This window comes from Lethenteron reissneri, chromosome 23 (assembly GCF_015708825.2).
Source record: "Lethenteron reissneri isolate LAM-NWPU_2019-01 chromosome 23, ASM1570882v1, whole genome shotgun sequence".
In the NCBI taxonomy this organism is placed as follows: domain Eukaryota; kingdom Metazoa; phylum Chordata; class Hyperoartia; order Petromyzontiformes; family Petromyzontidae; genus Lethenteron; species Lethenteron reissneri.
The window spans coordinates 1,936,097-1,960,024 of record NC_083801.1 but is presented as its reverse complement, the minus strand read 5'-3'; the positions used below and the strand labels follow the sequence as shown (position 1 = coordinate 1,960,024).

The 23,928-nt window shown below is 47.2% G+C and overlaps 1 protein-coding gene across 1 annotated transcript; it reads left to right on the top strand.

Annotated features, from left to right (window-relative positions):
* The first annotated feature begins 1,117 nt into the window (after nt 1–1,117).
* On the top strand, nt 1,118–22,796 carry LOC133345734 (cyclin-dependent kinase 14-like). The gene is given in 16 exon segments (XM_061556703.1): nt 1,118–1,394; nt 1,961–1,992; nt 3,579–3,729; nt 5,818–5,853; nt 5,856–5,902; nt 8,443–8,537; nt 9,987–10,066; nt 11,539–11,633; nt 12,901–12,963; nt 14,138–14,261; nt 15,414–15,534; nt 16,558–16,651; nt 17,530–17,593; nt 18,617–18,665; nt 19,804–19,943; nt 20,928–22,796. Coding segments are annotated over 16 exon segments (1,368 nt in total). The 5' UTR covers nt 1,118–1,348; the 3' UTR covers nt 21,059–22,796.
* Nucleotides 22,797–23,928: the final 1,132 nt, after the last annotated feature.

The window sequence follows — 23,928 nt, the reverse complement described above, 5'->3', positions numbered from 1 at the left end:
TTTCTAACCACTGGCTCCAGGCGATGAGCACGACCTCAATGTTCATCTGAGCTGGACATTACTTTGGCTGATTGGGATGGTCCAGACAGAATGTCAACTGTCCTGTGTGGCATATAGAAGCCTACGTGAAAGAATAACTTAACACAGATAGACATGGAAACCAAAGGAACAATCCTGGATGGGGGTGTTGGAAATGGCAGACTGGGCAAATTATTCCATAATAGAGGTGCGTGGGAAGGGAAACTTATTGTTCGGAAAAGTTAATGCATAGGACACCGATACCAATCTTGTTAACAGCATTGTTGGCTAAGCAATACTGTTACAAGATTAAATTGTACATATGTAGAGCTTCTTCTACACTGCATGTAGCCAGCCATGCTAATCAGAGGTGCGTGGGAAGGACAACAAACGAAACACAAATCAGTTCTGAAGAAATTACTTTTCAATCTAGATGCTTTAAAAGTGCGCAGCTCCAGTGGCTTCCTAATATCGGAAGGAAGAGCGTTCCAGACGGCCACAGGAGCGCATCTGAAAGCGCGCGATGCAGTGACCGTCTGCAAGAAAGACTGGAGTCCTCTAGCAACGTGAACCTCTATACGGGATCAATGTGCAAAATATAAATCTTGATTTGAAGCAGGAATTCACGATTGCTCGTGTTGCGATCGAAAAGTCGTGATCTATTATTTTTCTACCGACGTGACTTTACCGAAAGAACCAAATAGTGCAAAATAGAAATGTTAACGTTGGATCAATGGTTCACAGCATATATATTAACCGTGATGGACAAAACAACGCTTCGTGCTGCGGATCAAGTTCATTTTCGTTGAAGTTAGACGACTCTCCTCTGTGAGCGAACGCCACTTTGAAACGCCGCGCCGTGTTTGGCACGGGGGACGCATTCCAAATCCCAGCGGCTGAAACTGGCCCGAGGAGTTGAACACATCCCTTTGTCTCGCACAATGCCTCTCAATGCTCGTCTTCTTTGGAGCCACATGATTTCAGACACGGCAGTCATGTGCCCGGTATGAATATAGACTTCACATGAACAGTTAAGGGGGTACACAGGCCCCGTTTGTTGCACTCAATGCCCCCACACATCGAGTCGGTGTCACACGAACGTGGCTGCTGGTGTCTTCTGCCATCATTGCGAACAACTTAACCAGCATTTTTATTTTATTTACGCACAACTTGCAACGGCGACTGATGCTTCGGCGTGAAGTCGCATTGGTGTCCGTGTGATCCACGCTTTTTCGTGTGTCCACGAGACCGTCAATCGGGTGTCTCGTGACAATTGGGACCACGGTACGAGACGGTGATTTCATCACGCGTCTATTTCTTCTGAATCGGAATGGAAAAAATAAAGAGAAATTTCACCTCTCGGCTGAGTCGCATCAGTGAGTATCGCACGGCACCGCTTCGTGCGCTTCAAGGTGAATTGAAGTCAAATTAAACCACAGGTTATGAGATTTCACATTCTTGTAATTGTACTTGCGGCTTGCAGAATCGGCAAAAGCACGATTCCTAAATTGATGTCATCATTCGACACAATCGTGTGCTTTATTTGCTTGAGCAATAACTTGAATAATGCTGCAATTATATATGTTTTAAGATGTTACCAAAAGTTTGATTGAACACTTTGTACATTGTTGACAACCCATTCAGACATTGTGTACGAATAACGTGAGCACGCAGCACGAGCGTGATCACGTTCATTACAACATTTTGTACAACATTCATCATTTCTACCGAAAAAACCAAAGAATAATTTCTACAATAGTCGAGCATGAAGGGTTTGTTACGAGTGTTTTCTTTGCGCGTTTATTCCATAGCCCTTGACATTATTCACGCACGAATGCAACTTGGTGTTGCATTGAGCTTACTGCTAATCAGTGTTACAAGGACATTATCATGATGGGGAACAATTTATTTATACTGTGTTAACATTTGTGTGTGCGTTTAGATTTGAAGAGAGAACCCCGGGCATGTGAAGAGGTGATGTTCTCAAGTACTGTACAGATATCAGTGTTACATTATTTGCACACTTTCATTCAGCAATATTCAGTTTGCAAATAGAGTAAAGTGCACTCATATGATTTCCACATATATTTCAACAAATGTGGAAAATATCTTGACAGGTAAGCATGGGCTGAAGAGTTATAAAAGGTGGACGATGTGAATCACGTTTCGTCTTTTCTGACGTGGAACCAAAAAGCGCGACATTTTAAGCCAAGATGAGGCAATGGAAAGTATGTGATGCTGAAGGCCCTTTAAACCCTATAGCCCTTTTGCGGTGTTCATGTTTGACAAATGACTCTGGGGTGGTCGCGTTATGCAACTTGTCAGGAAAATCAAGCTGCCCTGCTTTGTACGTTGAACTTCTGTCACACCGTACGTAGCCAACCCCGCCAATCAGAACTAAACACAAAAAGCAGTTCTAAAGAAATTAGTTTTCAACCTACAAACATGTTTCGTTGACGGTGTGCAGCAGCAATCTGTGGCCGTCAGCTCCTCCAGTGTGAAGCTCACGACTGGGGCCCACACTCATCCATGACTGCACCAAATCACTGGCTAGAAATTGTCAATTATTTTACAAGACTCCCCCTGCCAAGTGCATTTTGTCAAGTTCAAGTTAATTTATTTGGTATAGCCCTGTGAGCCATTCGGCTCTTGAATCGGCTGCAACCGCAAAAACAAAAACATGATCAAGAAAACATCTTAAAGTGACTATGTGACTATGTGCAAACAGAAAATCCAAGAAAAGACAACAAAATATTGCAGGAAAAAGCACCGTCCACCAACACTGTGCAAAAATCCCAGTGGGATGCAAGTCAAACAACAACAACCACAACACAACTTAGATTAAGGCCATCAGTCTAACTCCGTACTACAAACAAACAAACATGGCCAAACCAAAAAAACTTTTCGAAATCACCAAAATAAAGCCACGAAAGCGATGAAACAGTGATCATAGGAACTGTGCCTGGGCGGTTATAAAGCTCGCGTATTATATTTACACACACACACACATCCATTATACATTGGTAAATAGTAAGTACGTGATGAACGTGATAAAAATACAAGTGTTAAACCGCACAACGTGAAGATGTGCACCATCTAGTGGTGAGTAGAGTAGAAGGGGCCTCTTAAATACGGTCCACCATAAGTGACTTTCAGGGAATATTGAAATGTTTCTGTGGTATCTTTGTTGTTGTCGTTCTCCAACGTAACTTCATTACACTGATTATCAGAATGTTTATTTTTAACATCTCAACTGTAATCATCACAAATAGCAAGAATAATCGTGCCCACTGGCTGGCCTGGTTGACTTGAGTCTCACGAGATTTTCGGGAGGTTTGGAGCATTATTGAGATGTGGACAATGAATAAAATATAATTCGTGGTTTGTTGGCCTGTGGTATAAAACAATTCACGTGTTGCTGGTTTAGTTGGTTGATGGATTATAGTTGATATTTTTCCACAGTTTGTAATGTGTTTCAAGACGTAGGCATGGAGTTCAAGGCAATTTAATGGTTGGTGGTGTTGATTTGGTGGCACGCGCGCCCGTCTTGTACCCCCCAGACGTGGGAGTCGAAGACGCTGCCGCGGAGGGGGCCCTCCCACGGGGGCCCGCAGGAGGGAGACCCCGCGGCCGTGCGCCACCACTCGGTGGCGGCACCGCGGGCCTCGGGGGGGCCCTCCTCCTGGCGAGAGCCCCTCCTGCTGCTGCCCGGTGAGGCACCCCACTGGGTCACGTGGCCTGGCTCAGACTCAGCCCATGGGGCCCATGCTGAGCTCGCCTGTGGCCAGGCTCAGTGGCTCATTCAGCAGCTGCTTGATGAAGGGCTGTGAATGATGTATTTTGCCACGTATCAAATTGTAGATATTACCCTCTTGGCATGTTCATGGCATTTGTCGTCTGCTGAATTTATTTGTGGATTTGTGTGTGATTCTTCCACGTTTCCCCTTGTAAAGGAAGTGATGTGTATTATTGCTCCTGGATTTATTTATTACGCAACTTCATTTATTGGAAGCCATGTGTGTGTGTGTTTCTATGGATGTTCCAATCGGTTTTTACTCTGCATTTACCGGTAACCTAAAGGGGGTAACCAGCCTACAACATTGTTGCGATTGGTAAAATTGTAGCGCCTCCAAGTGGATGCACGAGTCACAACATCCCAGGCTTATTTTGTCCCCTCTTAAACACATTGCACACCAAGTGTCAGAAACGATGTTCGTGCACACGTTGATGCCACGTCGCGACCACGAGATGGTGCTCGTGTTGGGTAGAAAGCATCGAGCGCTGTGGTTCTTCTTCACGTGGCGGGCACGCGCCCCCTGGTGGTGCGAGATGCCCCTTTTTGGGGGGCGCGAAATATGGCCAGAATTGTATTAGAAGGTACATCTTCAAAAACACAAATTAAGCACGAGCACATAAAGGGCCGTCCATAAATGACGTCACGCGATTTTGGAAGATTTTTGACCCCCCCCCTCGTCACACGGCGTCACAAAAAGTCAGACTCCCCCTCAAATATGACGTCACAAAGCTCTGCCCCCTCACCCCAAAAAATAAAACATGGTTCGAATCGCTTTAAACTATTGTAATTGTAGTGCGTATTTAATGTGGCGATGCACTCTGATGTTGTAGGAGAACACATGTATTAAGAAGTCTATTTAATTAAGTAGAACGTGTTGTCTATATTTATTTAAAGTTGTGCATTTTGATGTGACGTCACATTTCTCAAACCCCCCCCCCTTCGTCACACATCGTCACAAATGTCTGATCCCCCCCCCCTATGTGCGTGACGTCATTTATGGACGGCCCCTAAGTACAACTACTTTGTTTCATCAAACCGATGTATTTATTCACATACATTTTTTTACTATTTGGGTCTTTCGGTAAAGTCACGTAGATAGAAAAGTAATACGAGACTTTAGCGAAAGGCCCAACGAGTATGAATTCCTGCAGTCACGAAAGCTTTAAGTCAAGATTTATTTAAAAAAATATGATTGAGAACCACAGGGGTGCAAAGGCTGCAGTGAAGGTTAAGAATCACTGATTCTACCGATAATGTTTACTGAGCATTCATTTACGAATAAAGTGATTGGAGTGGTCTCCACCCACGGGTCTGGAAGCCTTGGGGAATATAAGACCCAAGAGCAGATGGTGGTCGAATGGATCTCTGTGAGTCAGTGGCTCTGTACTGTATGTCTGAATTTCTGTGAGTCTCATAAGAGCAGATAGGAGAAGACTGTCAGAACAGAACTTGGAGATCGCATGTCATCAATGGCTTTGGTCATAATCGCCTCTTGATCTGGACCAATTAATAAGAGTGGGGACTACAGGGATAAACTTTAGATTATTGTTAATGTTAGGCAATCATATACAGTAATTATGTTTGAAGAGAGCCAATGGAAACCTCTCTGTTGTTACGGCATTGCAAGAGGAGGGTTAAGCAACTAAGAATTCCAGAGGACGAGTTTTTAAGGATAACTGTCGAATTTACAGCAGCAGCTGCACGATCAAGCATAATGAAGGGAGTGATGGTGTGGTATGGTGGCAATAATAGTATTGGTTGTGATGGCTTCTTGACTTGACCTTGACTTGACCGTGTTATGAAATATTAAAGCACCACAAACAGAAGCTGGGATGTTAGCGTGGTGACAACGCATTTGTTCATTCCCACAAAAGGGTGCAATTTGCTAGATGAATCCAGTGACTCACAGTGGGTGAAAATTGTCTTTGGATACTTTTCACTCCCACTTACACGTGTGTTCGGTAGTTATAGAAGTGCAGTGTAACAGAGCGTTTGTGTGTTAGATTGTGAATCCAGCACCTCCAAGGCCCTTGAGCATGTGATGGAGTCAATACGTCAAGCAACGCGCAGCATCCCCACGTTGGCCTGGTAAACAAATCGAATGTTTTTGTATTTGTTGTAACTTTCTGACCCACCCCGTCTGGATATCTATGATAACGAGCCTCATATCTCATTAGATTCTTCCATTCTAAATACAAAATCTGATGTTTTATTTTCTCATGTCATGGTTGCACAATCGATACACGGTTACATGGCTCTAATGTATTTTATTTTAAAACTCACAGCCAGCTGAAAGCCAAACTTGATCATTATTTATTCAGTTCCGTAATAATAATTGCAGTTGTAATTTTTCAGTTTTAACTGCCAAACAACCTTTTCCCTAAATGTACAATGTTGTGTACTGCATTAATCTACAATAAACGTGATTAAATCAGTGTTCAGGCTCTTCCTGCAAGGGGTTCTAATTAGCCCACTCAATCCTCGCCTCATCTCCCATTACTCAAGTTATTGGCTAGAAAATCGAGAGTATGATCCTCTTGGCACATAGTCTCTGAGGCTTACTGATGCCCTCTTGAGTACTGTATTATTAGTATTATGAATTATTGTCATAGCTGAATATATCAAAAACCAAAGTTCTACTTGTTAAAAAAAGTTAACAATTTGCGAACACATCTGCCATGAGCACCCAAAGCCTCTCCACTCGCTGATGAATGCAGCCCTCCCAACATCATCGCCATCGGTATATGGTCACACGCGTCTCTGACACCTCAACACTAATGGTGACAGGGTCCCACAGCTGGCATCGCCATCCTTCGTGGTCTCGTGATGCTGTAATCCAAATCGTCCTTGCACAGGAGCTCGTCTGTGTCTCCGCGGTGCTTCTCCTCTTGGGTGTGTTCCCACCTTTGGCTGCCATTCTATCAACAATCTCCTCCATCACCCTTTCTAGGAGCATGCCCTTGCCCAAGCTGACTTATTTTCCTTAACAGCCAATACAATAGATGTATCTTTGTATTTCTTCTCTGATCCACCTGTTCATTTATTTCTGTCACTGTAATTCCCAGAAGGCATCTCTGCTTGCATCTTTGCAAGCTTTTCAGCTTTTGTTCAGTTTTCTTTGCCACTGTCGATATTTCCAATCCATAGGTTACAAGAGGTGTTGTGTAATAATGAAACAAGTTATTCACTTGGCATACAATACTGGAACGTAGATTTTTAGTATCACGTTTCCAAAAAACACTCCGACCTGCTCTTGCTCGGTTCTTGATTTCATTTCTTTTTACGTAAAAGTTCAAATCACAAGCTTCCTTTGCAACTGCATATCGTCCTTACTCCGCATGCCTGTAATCCAGCACTGTAGGGGGGCAAGGTTTGGTGCGTCACACACATTTTGTAAAACCCCCTTTCCGTGGGCATCAAGGTGCCACAGCCTGGCTTGCCAGGAGAAAGTGGCACAGCAAATTGTGGACTAATATCAACTGTCCCTGCTGTATGGGATAGAGTTTTTCCCACTCCAGGTGCTCTGATTATCACCCACATATTAAACACTTTTAAATTGTCTGAAAACATCTCATAAATTGCCCGGCTGCCTTCTCGCTTCTTTGTGGTTACTCATCGATGGTGAGATGCAATTTTCGTGGGCGACGATGCTAAATCAATACAAACATTATCATGATTACCCATCACTGGGTGTGAAATGCTATTGATGTTTTTCATATGAATATACCATCAACTTTTCAGTTCAGTATTCTTCTTTCGTGGCATGGGGAGTGGGGGGGGGGGTTAAGCAACAGTTTGTATAGATGATGCCATAGTTCAATGTTAAGGTCCTTCAACCAATCCAAGGCGGCAGTCGACGCTCTATGGATTGCAGCGATACCGCCCGGGTGTGCGTGGATGGCGCACGCGTTGGTGGGGTTGTTTGATGGTTCGGGCCTCCGCTATTTACGCATCGTGTACGCACCTCTCCCGTGCTGCCTCTGAGCGCGGTTCAGCATGGTCCAGTTGACTATTGCTGATCGATAATTCCCTGTGTAACACTATTTTTTGTTCCTGGGTAGTAAGTGTTATTTTCTAATTGCTTATGCCTCAAAAGGATAGAAAATGGCTATTATTCCCCACAAACTTTGCTTTTGTGACCAGGACTTTACGTGAAAGAATGACACAAATGCACACCACGTTTTCTCATTGAAAATAGGAACATTTCAAAATGTCACTGTCCTGGTCACAAAAGCAAAGTTTGTGGGGAATAATAGCCATTTTCTGTACTTTTGAGGCATAAGCAATTAGAAAATAACGCTACCCAGGAACAAAAAAATAAAGAAATGTGTTGCACAGTGTTATTAATGGAGTGGATTATTAACTTTGCGTTTGCGTCCTGGTCACAAAAGCAAAGTTTGTGGAGAATAATAGCCGTTTTCTGTACTTTTGAGGCATCAGCAATTAGGAAATAACACTTACTGCCCAGGAACAAAACTTGTTTTTGGTACACAGTGAATTATAGTGGCCAACGGAAGCTAGTAACACTCGTGTATTAGCACACAACAGGCTGGCTGGCAACTGCTCAAGTGGCTATGCCCCCGACGGTCGCTGGTACGGGCTGATCACAGTGCGTCTCTTGCCTTCAGCTGGCACCTCGCAAGTTTGGTGGCGAGGCGCTCTACGTGAGGCTGCAGACCATTGGGCAGGGCTCGTATGCCACCGTGTTCAAGGGCATCAGCCGGTGAGGAGGCACCGTGCACCGACACTGTTTTGGTCACTAACAAAAATGCGTCACACGTAGGCTTTCATGGCTAACACTATGACCCGTATTTGTTTTCGGTTAGGACACGTAGCCTAACTCTCAAACGAATATGTATAATACAAAAATAATAACCAAATGTTTTTTCCAGAAATAAAATTCTGGGTCCAAACAAATCACGTTTACTAAGAGTTTCCTTCCAGAAATTCTATCACGTGTTGGATTTCTAAAGCGTGTAAATGCAACCATATCTCAAGGCACGATATGAAGAGGGAAAACATGCCCATGTAGAGAGTGTGAAGAGGCGTTTGACAACAGGGAATGAGGGGATAGATTCTGATTCCGAAGCTAACGGCGTCAGGGGTGGGGAAACGTTCAAGCGGCCGTGCTGCAGAGGTTCATTCTGTGGCGGCTATCAGCCGTAAAACACAGGCCCTCTGCTTCATAGCAGACTTTACCGATCCTGTGACGTTTTACTGAGAGAGAGAGAGGAGTAGGCCATGTGTTCCGGCGTCATTGTCAAAATATGTCCAATTTCATAACAAACAAAAAAAATATCGCCTATCACTTACTTGGGAAAACAACATGAGAATAATCAGCCGTAATTTTCAGGCCTGATGAAAGGGGAGAGAGTTATAATCGTTGAGTACAAACGCGTTGAGGGCATGGATAAGCGTCCACGCAGCAGGGGAGGGGGGCATTAAAGATGTTGCACAGACGGAGGTTTGAGGTCCTGCACAGTTGGCATATGCAAGAGGCAATCGAGAGCCCAGGATTGGTGGTGGCTTCAAGGTTTCAGACCGTCTGCCAGCGCGATGTAGAAGTTTAGAAGGTGCACGCATCAACTGGAGTATTTCCTGAGTGCGTACTTGTTTATCCGGAGAGAGTTCATTGACCATCTAGGGTAAGACTGCATCAAGGCAGAATGCAGGAGCAGGGCCAATGACAATGTAGAGCTGAGTGTCATCAGTAGAGACATGATGGTCAAAGTTGAAACTGGAGATGGTTTTGCCAAGTGGCAGGAGATATATTGAGGAAAGCTAAGGGCCAAGACTAGAACCTTGTGGAACACCACAGCAGAGTGATTTCTAAGCATAAGACAGCCTTTGAATGGAGACATAAACGCAGTGGTTCGAGAAATAAACACCATTTAAATGTGACATCCAATCATGGATTCTAGATTTGAAGCTTTCGTGACTGCAATTATTCATACTCTTTGTTTTTTCGGTAAAGTCACGTAGGTAAAAATTTAAATAAAATAAATGAAAACAACTAAATTAAATCACGACGTTTCGGGTGAAACACAAGCGTCCGTCGTGATTTAATTGAGTTGTTTTCATTCATTTTATTATTTTGCTGACGTTGTAACGTTGCCACTTGGCGCACGTGCTCATCGTAGTAGGGCCCCGCGTGTGTGTTGTCCCGCCGCAGTGTCACGTGGCAGTTCGTGGCCCTCAAGGTGGTGTACATACACGAGGAGGAAGGGGCCCCCTTCAACACCATCCGTGAGGGTGAGTGGCCACTACTTTGCCGCTTCAACACAGCGCACAATTTTTTTCCTTGGTTCTTTCAGTAAAGTCACGTAGAAGGGAAATAATAAAATAATAAAAATAAAACATAATAAGATAAAATTCTCACGACGTTTCGGCCACAAAGCAAGCAGCCGTCCTCAGGTGAAGAACAGCGTTCCGACAGCCCTGTTCTTCACCTGAGGACGGCTGCTTGCGTTGTGGCCGAAACGTCGTGAGAATTTTATCTTATTATGTTTTATTTTTATTATTTTATTATTTCCCTTATACGTGACTTTACCGAAAGAACCAATAATATGAATCCATGCAGTCACGAAAGCTTTAAATCGAAATTTACAGCGCAATTTGTCATCTACAAAGCATCTTAACGGCCATGTACACATCTCAAGATGCTGTACGGATAGAGGGGGCAAACGTGCATCTGGAGATTTTGGAGGAGAGCCGGGGTGGGGGGTGAGGGGGGCATTCATTGCAGGAAATGAGTTGTACAATGTGGCAGGCCAGAGGAGAATTGAGATGACATAATCCAGCGCGGGTTTTTATTTATTTTGCCAGCAACCATGAGACGGGCCAACTTCGCAGTGTCACTCTGCGTCTGCTGTCCAACACACACACAAATATATAGTAAGATGTGTAGTTAAGCTTTGCATTACAGATGTGTTAGGCCGAGGTAGGTAGAAAACCAAACACGGTCATTCTATTGTTTAGTCATTGGCAGTCACGAGTTGCTGAATCCACTCAGTCGATCTTTCAATCTTGCTTTGCCCATTTCATCGCAGCAACACTGCCGCACAGTGAGCACAGCCGTGAGCCCGCTGCTCACCCCGTTTTACGTACCCGCGAGTTAACTCGAGCACTTCCTTAACATTTTGATTTACTCTTCCAAAATGTTTAATTTGAAAGTCAACATCAATATCGGCCGGTACGTCTTCATAGCACAACATGGCTGTTTGATTAAAATGTAACGTGCCAGACGTAGCCAGGGGCCTGAGAGGTCAGAGTGCCGAGCTGCCATTTGCTAAGATCCCTGGGTCAAACCAAGCAGTCGCTTGCTATTATCACGTCTCGGCCCAGCCACTAATGACTGCACACACAAAGAAAAAAAACCAACCACATTAAATTCGGATCTGCACTTAATTTGGCTAAATTCCTTTTCGGAGAATTACATTTCATGTTGGCCGTCATGTGGCGAACATTACTGTCAAATACAGAGTGCCTTGAAAAGGTCAGAGGTCATTTGAAGGGATCTCGGAGGTAGCTCTGTGATAACCGCTTCCCTGTGCCGTTCTCTCGCGCGAGGGGGTCGCACTGCTTTGTGAGGGGATCAACATGGATTCTGCACCGAGTTTACATGACGCCGATAGCGCAATGGGGATGAAGCTGTTGGACAATTACATAAAGAACCCCCAGAAACCCAAGGCAGCATCCTCCTCCTCCCCCCCCCCCCGCCTCAGTGTCCCTGCTGAAGACTCTGAAGCACGCCAACATCGTGCTGCTCCACGACATCGTCTACACCCAGCACGCGCTCACACTCGTCTTCGAGTACCTGGTGAGTGCTCTCCGTGCCCGCCTGCCCGCCTGCCCGCCTGCCCTGCGTGGCCTGAATTCATGCGCAGACCCGGCACCCGCCGTCCCCCGCGGGAATGGTTACACCGATCCGTACCAGGCCTCGGGCCAAATGTTGTGCATTCCCGGCGATCTCGAGCTGCTGGGCAGACTTTGAAAATGACCCCGTCTGGAGTCGTTTTCAAAGTCGGGCCTGAGAGCCCATTAAACAATTCGACTAATTTGCAGAACGTACTTTCGGTCAGTGAACATTATACCACTTACGTCTAACGTGAACGCGTGTATTTATGATACGCAACACAGCACATTGTCTGTGCTCTATTACGAGGTAACTTCTCCACTCACCGCCTCTGAGCACAAAAACAATCTTTAAAAATGTAAGCATCAGGGTCAAACAGAGAATGGCCAAAAAGGTCAGATCCTAAACTTAAGTATACTTGCAGACATCTTTATTCTAGTGCGTGTTTGGGTCTTGTGATCGGAGAGAAATGTGACTTTAACATGTGACCTCAAAGTAAAATACAACATCGGCAAAAAAGGTCAAATTAGATTGAAAACTCATTTCTTTAGACTTGCTTTCTGTGTTTAGATTGTTATCCTTACTCTGCACCTCCGATTAGCATGGATTGGCTACGTACGGTGCGAAAGAAGTTCAACATACAAATGATAACCTGTTGTTATTCTTGTGAGGACTTTGGTGATCTGATTGCTTTTGAACAGTAATCGTTCCAGCACTGCATGTATCTAGGGGCACCTGCAGTGTGTCACGCATCATTGTAAATCCTTGGACTTGAGACCTTTGAGGTATGAGTGGAAGGTTCTGTATGAAAAGAAAGATGATCCTTAATGTACACGGTGACCGGTTTATATATACAATGACCCTCTTACTTCGCAACAGATGATTGAATATTGTGTGGCTCAATTTCTTACTGTGAAGAGTGTTATCATTTGTAACAATAATACAAATTGTAAAATGTATTGAGACATATGAGACATATGTAGAAGCTTTGACTTAAAATAATTTGGGGAATATTTAATTGGATTTCCTGTATATTCCATCAAACTCATCACTTTTTTTCGTTACAAATGACCCGCACTATTTTAGCACGAGCTTGAATATTACGACATGCCTGAAAATATCTTCTCTGCGTTATAAAAAGAGGAAGGGCCCGTCACGGGGAAATGCGCGTACGTGCGCTCACTCATTCCAGAATGCGTGAGCTAATTGTACTTCGGTTCCTCGCCTGCAGGAGACCGACTTGCACCAGTACATGGATAGGCACCCAGGGGGCCTCAACGCGCACAACGTGAAGGTCAGTGACCACAGCCTCCTGCCAAGGACCACGTGTCCATGCCACCTGCTCGTGGGTTATGTTGCGCTGCCAGGAGGCGCCCGGCGGCACGACGGTGGCGCGGTGGGGACACTCGCGCCTCGCAGCAAGAAGGGGCCTGGGTTTGATCTCCGACTCGGGCTCCTTCCTGTGTGGAGTCTGTATGCCCTCACCTTGTTCTGCATGGGTTTCCTCTGGATTCTCCAGTTTCCTATCGTAGTAAGTAAAAAAAACATACGGTGTAACTGGTATTGGCAAAAATTCCCAATGCTCAATGTACCTGAAAATTACTCAATTGGGATCACGCACAGCACCATCACTGCTGCCTACTGCGAAAACTTGGCAGAACCTTCAGCTGAGGCTTTTTTGGCTAAACAGGTGTAACAACAACAATAATAACGACGTCAGTTCACTTTTGTCTTTGTACATCTCCGCGTGGGAATGTGTCTGCTCGAGGCTTGTGTTGCTGCATGACGCACACTCGTGCTTCATTCAGCTGCTGCATATCGGTGTAATCACGCTCTCTTCGTGTCTGTGTGTGCTGCGTCTCCGTGGGGAACGGTCAGGTCGCGGTTAGAAGCGCTGCACTGTGAACCCCGCGACCCGAGTTCGATTCCCGCTCACGACCAATAACAGTGGCGAATGTTTGAACTGGTCCTGGGCCTCCCCTACGTCAACTCAGCCTCAAAGGAGTACCTGGTGCAGTGTGTAAGCATCGTGTGGTGCTGGCCTCCCACCTCCTCGTGTGCCGTGTTGGCCCTCATAGGTGCTTGCTAACAGAACTTTCCCCAATAGTCTGAAGGCTAAATGGGGGGGGGGGTCTTTTGTCTTTGTCTGTGACATGGTTATGCCATTGACAGAGACACGTTATGCAACGTGATGTTTTAGAATAATGAACATTGAAGGGTGTGTTTCATTGCGAAAAAAAATCACATTTCAGTCAGTGGGCCTTCTGGAGCCATGCTTTCATTAGCATTTGTTTAAGAAGCAAACTCTCGACTGGTTCCAGCTCTAAACTAATGCAAACGAGTGGGGAGCATCGGTGAAAAAGGCACATTGATGAATCGACTTCATAGCCCTCTCCTGCCACCCTGACGCTCAGGGACTGAGGTCAATCGGAGCTGATGTCTCGTGTACTGACTGGCGCTGCGTGCAGCTGTTCCTGCTGCAGCTGCTGCGCGGGCTGGCGTACACGCATTCGCGGGGCATCCTGCATCGCGACGTGAAGCCACACAACCTGCTGCTCGGCGCGTCCGGGGAGCTCAAACTTGCCGACTTTGGTAAGCGTGAAGTCTGTACGGACACAAATGCGCGCATGCACGTCGTCACGTGGCGTCACGGCCGGCACTCGCCGTGTGCTTTGCACCACCACATGTCCCTGAGGCCCTCCCGAATTAACTCTGCTTCGTGGTGATCACTGCTCTGGTGCCCCCCCCACACAACAGCTTTACTGCCCCCCCCCCCATATGAGAGCAGCAGAGGGGCGCCACGGTGGCGAGATGTTAACTACTTTGCCTGGTATGCAGAAGGTCGTGGCTTCAATCCGGACCCAGTTGTCATGTGGATTTTTCTCCAGGTCGTCTGGTTTTTCCCTCCACATTTCAAATCATGCGGTTAGAGTATTTAGCTTCTAACATTTCCACGTGATAAGCTACTTCTTTGAGCTATCATTTGTGGCCAGGCCACTTCTGAAAAAGAGCTATATAGTTCAGTGGGCCTTAACTGTTAAAAGAAAAGGATTAGTGGTTTATATATTTTTTGGGTCTTTCGGTAAAGTCACGTAGATAGGTTCAAAGAAAAATAATTAAAAATAACAAAAAACTACGACGTTTCGATCAACGTGACTTTACCGAAAGACCCAAAGAATATGAATTCCTGCAGTCACGAAAGGTTTAAGTCAAGATTAGTGGTAAAGTTTAGATTTAGTTGGGCTTGTTGTTAACAATGGCAAATAAATTACCACCACCAGCGGTAAAGTAAATTTTACTTTTATTTAAATGAATGGCAAGCTTTCTGTTAAACATCGCATACACAATTTTCAACGTTATTTTAAGTTAAAATAATGAATTAAGGTTCATGTATTCCTTGCCCTAATTTAATGTAACCTCTTTTTTATTGAAATCCCACCGATTACTTTGTCAAGAAAGTTTTGAGAAGTTTGGGCTGTGCGTGTCACATCTGCACGGGTTTCCTCCAGGTTCCACATTTTCATCCCATAGCTGAAACACATCGCACTGTGACTGGTATTGGCCAAACATCCGAATGCTGGAAAATCACGTGCAAATTATGCGTTTAAATATACGGATAACCTCGCACCAAGCACCAGAAATGTTGTTGAGACTCAGTAAGTCTTTGCTGGGTGAACATAGCCGGGTAACAATAATAATGCTGTGCCGCCGCTGCTGCCGCTGCTGCTGCTGCTGCCGCCACAGGAATGGCCAGGGCGCAGTCGGTGCCCAGCCGCTCCTACTCGAGCGAGGTGGCGACGCTGTGGTACCGCCCGCCCGACGCGCTGCTCGGCTCCACGCGATACTCCTCCGGCCTCGACATGTGGTCAGAGCAACCGGCGGGGCAGGACACTCGCCCCCGCCGCACGGACCCCGGCCGCACTGTGCCCTGTCCCACGATGCCCAGCTACTGCAATGGCCTCTCTCTCAGCGTCGCCTGCTCATTTCACTCGAACATTATGAATCCATTGCGGTTCTGATGACGTACGTGTACGTCATCACGTGTACGTCATCGGTGTTTCTTCCGACTCAATTCCGAACGGAATCGGAAGTAAAAGACCATGCGGGAGGGCGTGTGGCGCAGTTTGGCACCAGCTATCATAGAGTGTGGCCGTGTCGTCGCTGCGGTGAGTACAATGCCTTTAAAGACAAGTACTACGCCTCTCTAAATAAGATCAACGCTGAACCGCTTGCGCTTTCCGAGATTCAGCGGTGAACGGGACACCACCCCGCAATTTGCAGACGTCTCGGAACGGGAAAGGGTTAGAAAGGTGGTAAAAGAGCAAACCTGAAGTCACATGTGCAAGCGACTGCTGGCGGAAAGGCCTTCACTCGAGGAAGCAGCGGTCCCCAACCTTTTTGGCACCAGGGACCGGTTTCGTGGAGGGGGGTTCATCATTGGGTCTTTCCCCCTTTTCAAAGAAGCTCTCCAGCGACGTTTGTTTTTTACTCATTTTGGCTCGGGGTTAGAGCTTGTGGGCTTACCAACACTGTGACTGAGACAAGTGCGAGTGCGGGAAAGAGGCGCAGACGGAAGTGGTCAATAATAAAACAATGGGGGCGGGCCACGCGCGGACTCACCGCTCTCACCTCCTGCTGCTGTGCGGCCCGGTTCCTAAAAGGCCACGGGCCGGTACCGGTCCGCAGCCTAGGGGTTGGGGACCCCTGCTCTAGAGGGTATTTGGCCCACTCTTCCACGCTCACCAGACGTCTTGGAAATGGTGGAAGTACCCACACTTGAACCCACCGCACGCCACCTGCCGACGAACTAACTGCAGAGTGCCCATTGATACGGGCTTTGCTCGCGCCCACGTGGTCTTTCCTTCTCTCCCGTGTGTGGGGGGCGCAGGGCTGTCGGCTGTATCTTTGTGGAGATGCTGCAGGGCATGGTGATCTTCCCCGGGGTGCCGGGCGTCTGGGATCAGCTGGAGCGCGTGTGGCAGGTGGAGCCGCGCCGTTCGTGTTGCATCGGGGGGTTATTTCACAATTATAATAATAATTTGCTCACATTTATTCTTCTCGGTGTTTTTTTATGAAAATGTTATTGTCATTAAAGAACCCAGAATACAAAGTGGATTTCAAAAATACGGAAAAAAAACTGCAGATAACATTTCGCAATGCTCCGCGTAATGCATGCTCGAGATTAGGGATCGGACGAGGGCGTCCGGGCTCGCTACCCTACCGCGGTAGGGGTAACGATCGGGAGCGGTATCACGCCGTTCTCATTGCGCGAGGCGATCACGAACGAAGGCGCTGCAGTTTGTAGACACTGTCCGCAGTAGTTGCACAGGAGTGGGCGATGTTTCCTGTGTGTCATCCCACGTGAGTGATTTGCGCGTACATTTGGCAAATTTGGACCGTGACGCCAGAACGCAATGGCCTAACTCTTTTCGAATGATGTCACGCGATCATGACATTTAATACACGTGCAATATTAACCAGGGCAGCCTGCCGGGTTGGAGCTGTGAACCTCTGCAACAAGCGGGCAACGCGCTGGGCCATGTCCTAGGTTGGCCACATCGCGGCAACCCGAGCTGCACCTCGTGAGCAGCTTCGGTGGCATCGGCAGGTGACATAGCAGTGTCTGCTACAACCTCCCCGCGGAGAGAAGGAACGCCCGGTTCCCATGGGGCTCGTACAAGGCCAGTGAGAACCCACGTTCTCACAGCAGTTCCACCCGGCTTCAACCACATGTGAAACGTTCTCGGGTGACAGACGGACAGACGGTTGGTCAATTTGGACAGAAACGCCAAGCCCTGGGCATAGAATTAATCGGCGCATTCGGCTCCCTGAATAAGCATGCTTTAATATCCCCGTCCAGGTGCTTGGGACACCAAACGAGGAAGAATGGCCAGAAGTGACATCTCTGCCGCTCTACAAGCCAGGTGAGTTGTGCTTGGAAACTATTACACTGAACAATTTGTCGGTTATCAGGTAAGGCCCAATGAGCTGTATTGCTCTTTTTTCATAAGCGACCTGGCCACAAATTATAGCTGAACGAAGTGGCTTATCGCGTGGAAATGTATAGCAGCCAAATACTCTAAATGCATTTTGAGTCTAAATGTGGAGGGAAAAACCGGTGGACATGGAGAAAAATCCACGCGACCAAGGGGAGAGTAACATGCAAACGCCAAATATACAGCAGGCGTCATGGTCGGGATCCAACCCACGACCTCCTGCATACCAGGCGAGGGAATTAACATCTCGCCACCATTACTCGACGGCCTGACTATGTTCAGGCCATTGAGTAACCCAGGTAGCCAAGTAGCCGAATGGCACGAACGCCACTGAGCCTGTGTTCACGGAGCACTGAATTGAGTATGATCTGCTGCACATAAACTGTCAGAGTGCCGTCTGCTGTAGAGTGGGCATCTATGACCCTGTGAAAGTAACCCACAAGAGGGGATGCCAATCTTTGCTCGTGCTGTAACTCACGTGCCCAGTATGAACATTCAACTACAGCTAAATAGCAACTGGCCAACTTTTATTTAAAAAAAATTGTATTCTATCTCAATAGGCTCTTAGTTGCCTAAATGTATAATTATAGTAGAGAAATATACAAACATTCAAATGGAATGTGTTTAAATGTGTACTTCGACACAGAGCATGCTTTGTTCTGCAGATCTTGATTAGGTCTTCACAAATTTACAGGCTCAAGCAAAGTACTAAATCACATTTTAAATTATTTGTTTTTGTACAGCCACCAGTGGCTTGCTTGAGATTATAAAAGCCCCCCATTTAGGAAATTCATCTCTCTTGAGTGGGAGTCTTGAATGAGACCCAGCTGTTATGTTGGCAAAATATTGACAAAAGCATTGCCCTCTTGAGCTATCTAGCAACCAGTTTAACACAATGTACCTTTCAATATATTCACTAATCCCACCGTTGTACTGTACTTGCGTTTCCAGAAGACATTGTGCCTCAAAAGCCGCGGCAGCTGGGCAGAGTATGGAGAATGTGAGTGGAATGAATTCGACATGACCGTGTCTCCGCTGCTGAATAAAACATCACACGATACTCTCAGTTTTCCTGGAGGCTAACACTTGTAGCTCATTGTGTTTTTGTACTTTTATTATTGTTTTATTTTGCTTATTTACCCAGCAAATCCTCACTGAGTCTCAAGAATAATTTTCTTGAAGGTACTGCCACGTTTTTTTGGAATGAGGAGGCGATGTTGCTAAAAGTAATCCCAATTGAGTAATTTGCAGGAAATGTTAGCATTGGGATATTTACCCAAACACGAGTTATGGGTGTAAACTGGAGAACCCGGAGGAAACTCATGTAGAAACAGGGAGAGAACACACAAACTCCACACAGAATGGTGTCGAGTTGGGGATCGAAACCAGACTATTCTTGCTGCGCGGCACTAGCATTACCACTTCACTCCCCTGCCGCCTGCGAGGGCTTTAATGTTGAATCACATTGTTCCCGAGGGATACGTTCCGTAGATGCTCGTGAATAACAAATTCCGCAAATTATTGTTGGCCCACAAAAACCTCTTTGTAATGAATTACCTTCAATGAATTCATAAATAAGCTATTAAATACGTGACAATTATCTCATCACTTTCTCACGTCACATTCTCTCTCATCACTTGATCTCAGGGGTGGGGAACCTTTTTTCTGCCAAGGGCCATTTGTATAATTATAACATCATTCGCGGGCCATACAAAATCATCAACTTAAAAATTAGCCTGTCATAGTTGGTCAACATTTAATTAACTCGCCCCTAATGTGATGGCTGGAACTGCTTCTCTTTGGCGAGGCGTGTGATGTTAGCTGGTATTGATGATGTTGCTACTCGCAACTGCTTTTCCAGGTTTGCTCCTAGATTTATTGAATTTCGAGTCCTGCCTGCGGTTGCCGTGGCAGGGCCACACCAAATGATTTCGCGGGCCTCATACGGCCCGTGGGGCGGACGTTCCCCACCCCTGCTCGCTCTCATCACCTTCTCTCGTTCTCGATGAATCAGCCATGTCGAGATCCAGACGCGCTTCGCAGGCAGCCAAGTTCATGAGTAAGGAGGCGATGGCCCGTGGCACCACGGCAGGATCGTCTGCTGTGTTACAAACTCGTGCGGTGCTCCTGTGTGTCAGGCTGGGCTGTGTCCCGCACGCAGAGGACCTGGCACGGAGCTTGCTGCAGTGCTGCCCTGGCAGGAGGCTGTCTGCCCACGCGGCGCTGAGGCACTGCTTCTTCAGCGACCTCCCTGCCCGCGTGCGCGCTCTGCCTGACGGTCAGCCCTGCGGCATCGTCTGCATCACGATCATAGTTGACATTATTTGGTGTTTCGCGTCGTGCTCATTTGCGCAAGGCTCTCGCCAAGGGCACAGACGTCGACTGCGGTGTTGTTTCACAGCAGGGGGCAATCGCAATCGAGTGATTTGCAAGTCATTTTTCAGCATTGGGATGTTTGGCCAATATCAGTTGCATTTCATCGGATACTCACCGATGATGTTGCCATTTGTGCAACTCCCAAGGCCCACGGATCTACTTGCTGTACTGCCGTCTTCTGCAAGTTGTCATACCATCTTAAACTTGCTCCACTGCCATCCCCTGGCTATCTTAAAGCACTGCAGGTTTTAAAATGTCATAAATCTGTGAAACTCACCAACCCTTGCCTCCAAAGCACTGGGGGTGAAAGCTGTGCAACCTGTGTTGATGTCTTTGTGTTGTTTGTTGTTGTAACGTTCTGACCCGCCCCGACTCGACATCTGTGAAAAGGAGCTTTATAGCTTATCGGATTCCTCCAGTATACACAAATCTGATTCTGATACACACTTGCACCAGGTACGACCTCCGAGAGCGACCAGCACAGGTTCATGCAACCACGGACGTTGGCAAGGAACTTGCCTTATGTCGTCAAACTCACAGGGAATCGCTTTGACCACCGGTTAAGAGCCGATTGTGATGAGGATGATGATGGGCCTGCTGCTGCTGCTGAGGATTGTTTTTTGTTTTTGTTGCTTCAGTGAACTTTTATTTATGTGAAAATGTGTCTACCCTTACAGTGTTATGATTACAGAGTCGTTGATTTTGTCGTCATCACCAGGTTTCCATGCTATCTCAGCATTTGAGAATCGAAGCACTGTGACAGATCGAAGCCCAGACATTGCATTGTACCTTGTATGTATTGGTAACTTCTTTCGCACCGTACGTAGCCAACCGTGCTAATCGAAGGTTGGGGATTAACCCGAATGCCGTGCGGTTTGCAATGCAGCGCTGTCGGTGTTCAGCGTGGAGTCTGTGGAGCTGCTGCCAGAGGCGACGGCGCACGGCAACCCCAACAGCAGCACCTGGAAGCCCAGCAAATGGCGGCGGCGGCGGCCGCAGCAGCAGCAGCCATGCTGAGAAGCGCGTCGTTGCCACGGCACTCGTGGTGGGCACCGCGGTGGCTCGGAGATATTAACTACCTCGCCCGGTGTACAGGAGGCCTACGGGTTCGACCCCGGCCCTGACGATGCCTGTTGTATATTTGTAGTTTGCACGATCTCCCTGTGGTCGCGTGGATTTTTCTCCGGGTCCTCCGGTTTTTCTCTCCACATTAAGAAACATGCTTTTAGACTATTTGGCTGCTATACATGACCACGCGATAAGCCACTTCGTTGAGCTATCATTTGTGGCCATGTCGCTTCTGAAAAAGTGCTATACAGCTCAGTGGGCCTTACCTGGTAAAACAAATGAAGTGTGTGAGAGCATGAGTTTCCATGCATTGCCTTATTGATGCACCTTAGGGTGAGTTCAGATTGGATGACATCAGTGTAGTAATTTCAACATTAACTCTGTTATATTCTGTTATGCGGCAATATGTTCAAGAGATTAATGCCAATGCCGAGGTCTGTTAGCTACGAGAGGGCTTCAGGACAGCATTGCATGGCAGGTCACTTATATATATAAGTGTTAAATAGTGACGGTACTAGCATCGACGAGCCTTGAGTTGAGGCCACTGTTCGTAATTCTCTTGCGACTGTGTTCACCAGCGAGGCGTTCACCCTGAAAGTTCGGTTGTTGAGCATTGCGTCGATTAGGTGAAGAGTACAATGGCGTCTGATGATATTGACCGTCCACCAGCAGCAGCAGGTCATGATGCCAAACGGTGTCATAGGCAGCACAGAGGTCAACCATTTGCTGTGCCGTTTTCCTGCTGACGCTGGAAACTGGCTTCTATGATGGTGGTGACGGCAACCATCTGCCCGCAGCAGCTACAGACAGTTTGAAATCCGGCTCATTCAGAAGGCAGTGTATGATCGATAATGGGGGGTAAGTCTGACAAGCATGGAGCATGTTCCATCAGCGTAGAGGTGTAGGAACAAGTAGGTTATTGGCCTGTAGCTGGATGGAGTCTTGTGACTTTTTATGGCTTTCAGAATGACTTTGGCTTGCTTCCATGCTTTCAGGATTTTGCCCGTCCTGTGTGTGACCAGGAAGATTGTTTGCAAGCCATCGTTGTCCATCTCGTCCCAGGTTATTTAGCGACTCGGGACGTAGGGCATCGTATCCCGGTGCTTTGCTGGACTCTGTGGCCCTGAGGGCGGCTTCCACTTCAGCGGTCGTGAATTTGGCCTCGTTAGATCTGTCGCTTGCGGTAGTTGACTCAAGGTGATGATGGTGGCGGAGAGTTGGTGAGCTGTTTGCGGACAGCTCGTCAGCTGCGCTTGTCCATCGGTGCCTTTGAGCAGGGACAGCGGCGCGTGGGCAGCCACGGCGTCCGCTGTGGTTGGTGGCGGTCTGTGGTCTGTTGGTTTTGAGGCACCCGGCTTCTGGAGCAGCTGCCAGGGTTGATGGCCGGAGTGAGTGAAGTCCAAATCTGCAGTGATGGAGATCAGGGACTGCAGCAGTGCAGTACCGTTATCTCGGTCGCCACTTCTGATGAACTCTTGCTCTGTTTCTGTGTTGCCAAAGTGGCGGTAGAGCTTTCTCCGATACCCGCTCGGGATGTTGTTATTTTGCAGCAGATGTTAGAAGTTTAACGAATTCATCGAAGTCTTCAGGATTTGTGTCCAGGTTCTTCAATTGGGCTTCACTTATTCGTAGCACATCCACGTATTCCACTATCACACAACCGCCTCCACTATGGGGCCGTCCATAAATGACGTCACGCACCTGGGGGGGGGGGGGGTCAGACATTTGTGACGATGTGTGACGAGGGGGGGGGGGGCGTTGAGAAATGTGACGTCACATCAAAATGCGCAACTTTAAATAAATATAGACAACACGTTCTACTGAATTAAATAGACTTTTTAATAAATGTTTTCTCCTACAACATCAGAGTGCAGCGCCACATTAAATACGCACTACAATGACAATAGTTTAAAGCGATTTGAAGCATGTTTTATTTTGGGGGGGGGGCAGGGCTTTGTGACGTCATATTTGAGGGGGGGATCTGACTATTTGTGACGCCGTGTGACGAAGGGGGGGGGGGTCAAAATCGTCTAAAATCGCGTGACACCATTTATGGACGGCCCCTATCCGCAAATCCGTTTATCCACAAACACGCAACTCTGTCTCTCCACAACGTCTCGCACAAGAGGAATTGAACTGCAGATGTAAACAAACTCTTAACGTGACCTTGGCGGGACCTGTTTTGCCTATTTCGGTCTGGATGTGTGCGTGGTTTGGAGGTGTCACTGATACCAGATCCCGATTGGACTCGTGGGACAAGACCCTCCGCACCCCAGCCTTGGCAGCCCCGTTCTCCGCGCGGGCGCCTTGCGTTTTGTTTAATTTCGCGTTGTCCCTGATGAAACCCGACCATCTGCGAAGGGCGAGGTTATGGTTTCTGCACGGCGACAGACGTTTGTCATCGCGCGTCTTCCGGCCTGCGGGCGCAGAAGGGGTGGCCACGCGAAAGCCCCTCGCCACGTCCCCTCGTCGTCACCTGTCAAAAGTGTCACCAACGAGGGCGACGACGACGACGAGGTCACGTGTCTCTCGCCTCGTTAGCCTGTGGCCATGGCCTCGCTGACAACGTGAAGGCCGGCAGCACATCGCTGGGCTCCCATTTGGAGAATAACAAACAAATATGTATCTTCAAAATAGGCACGTGCAGCCGTTCGCTCTCATGACTGGGAAGTGTTTCTGTGTTTCGTGCAGTTTTGGTCAAAGTAAATATGAAGATTAAACTAAAGATTTAGACAACTCCGGTTACTCCAACTATGTTTAATTTATACGGCCCTTTGTCAAATCACTGCTCGATGAAGACCTCCGTACGCCGTATCGGT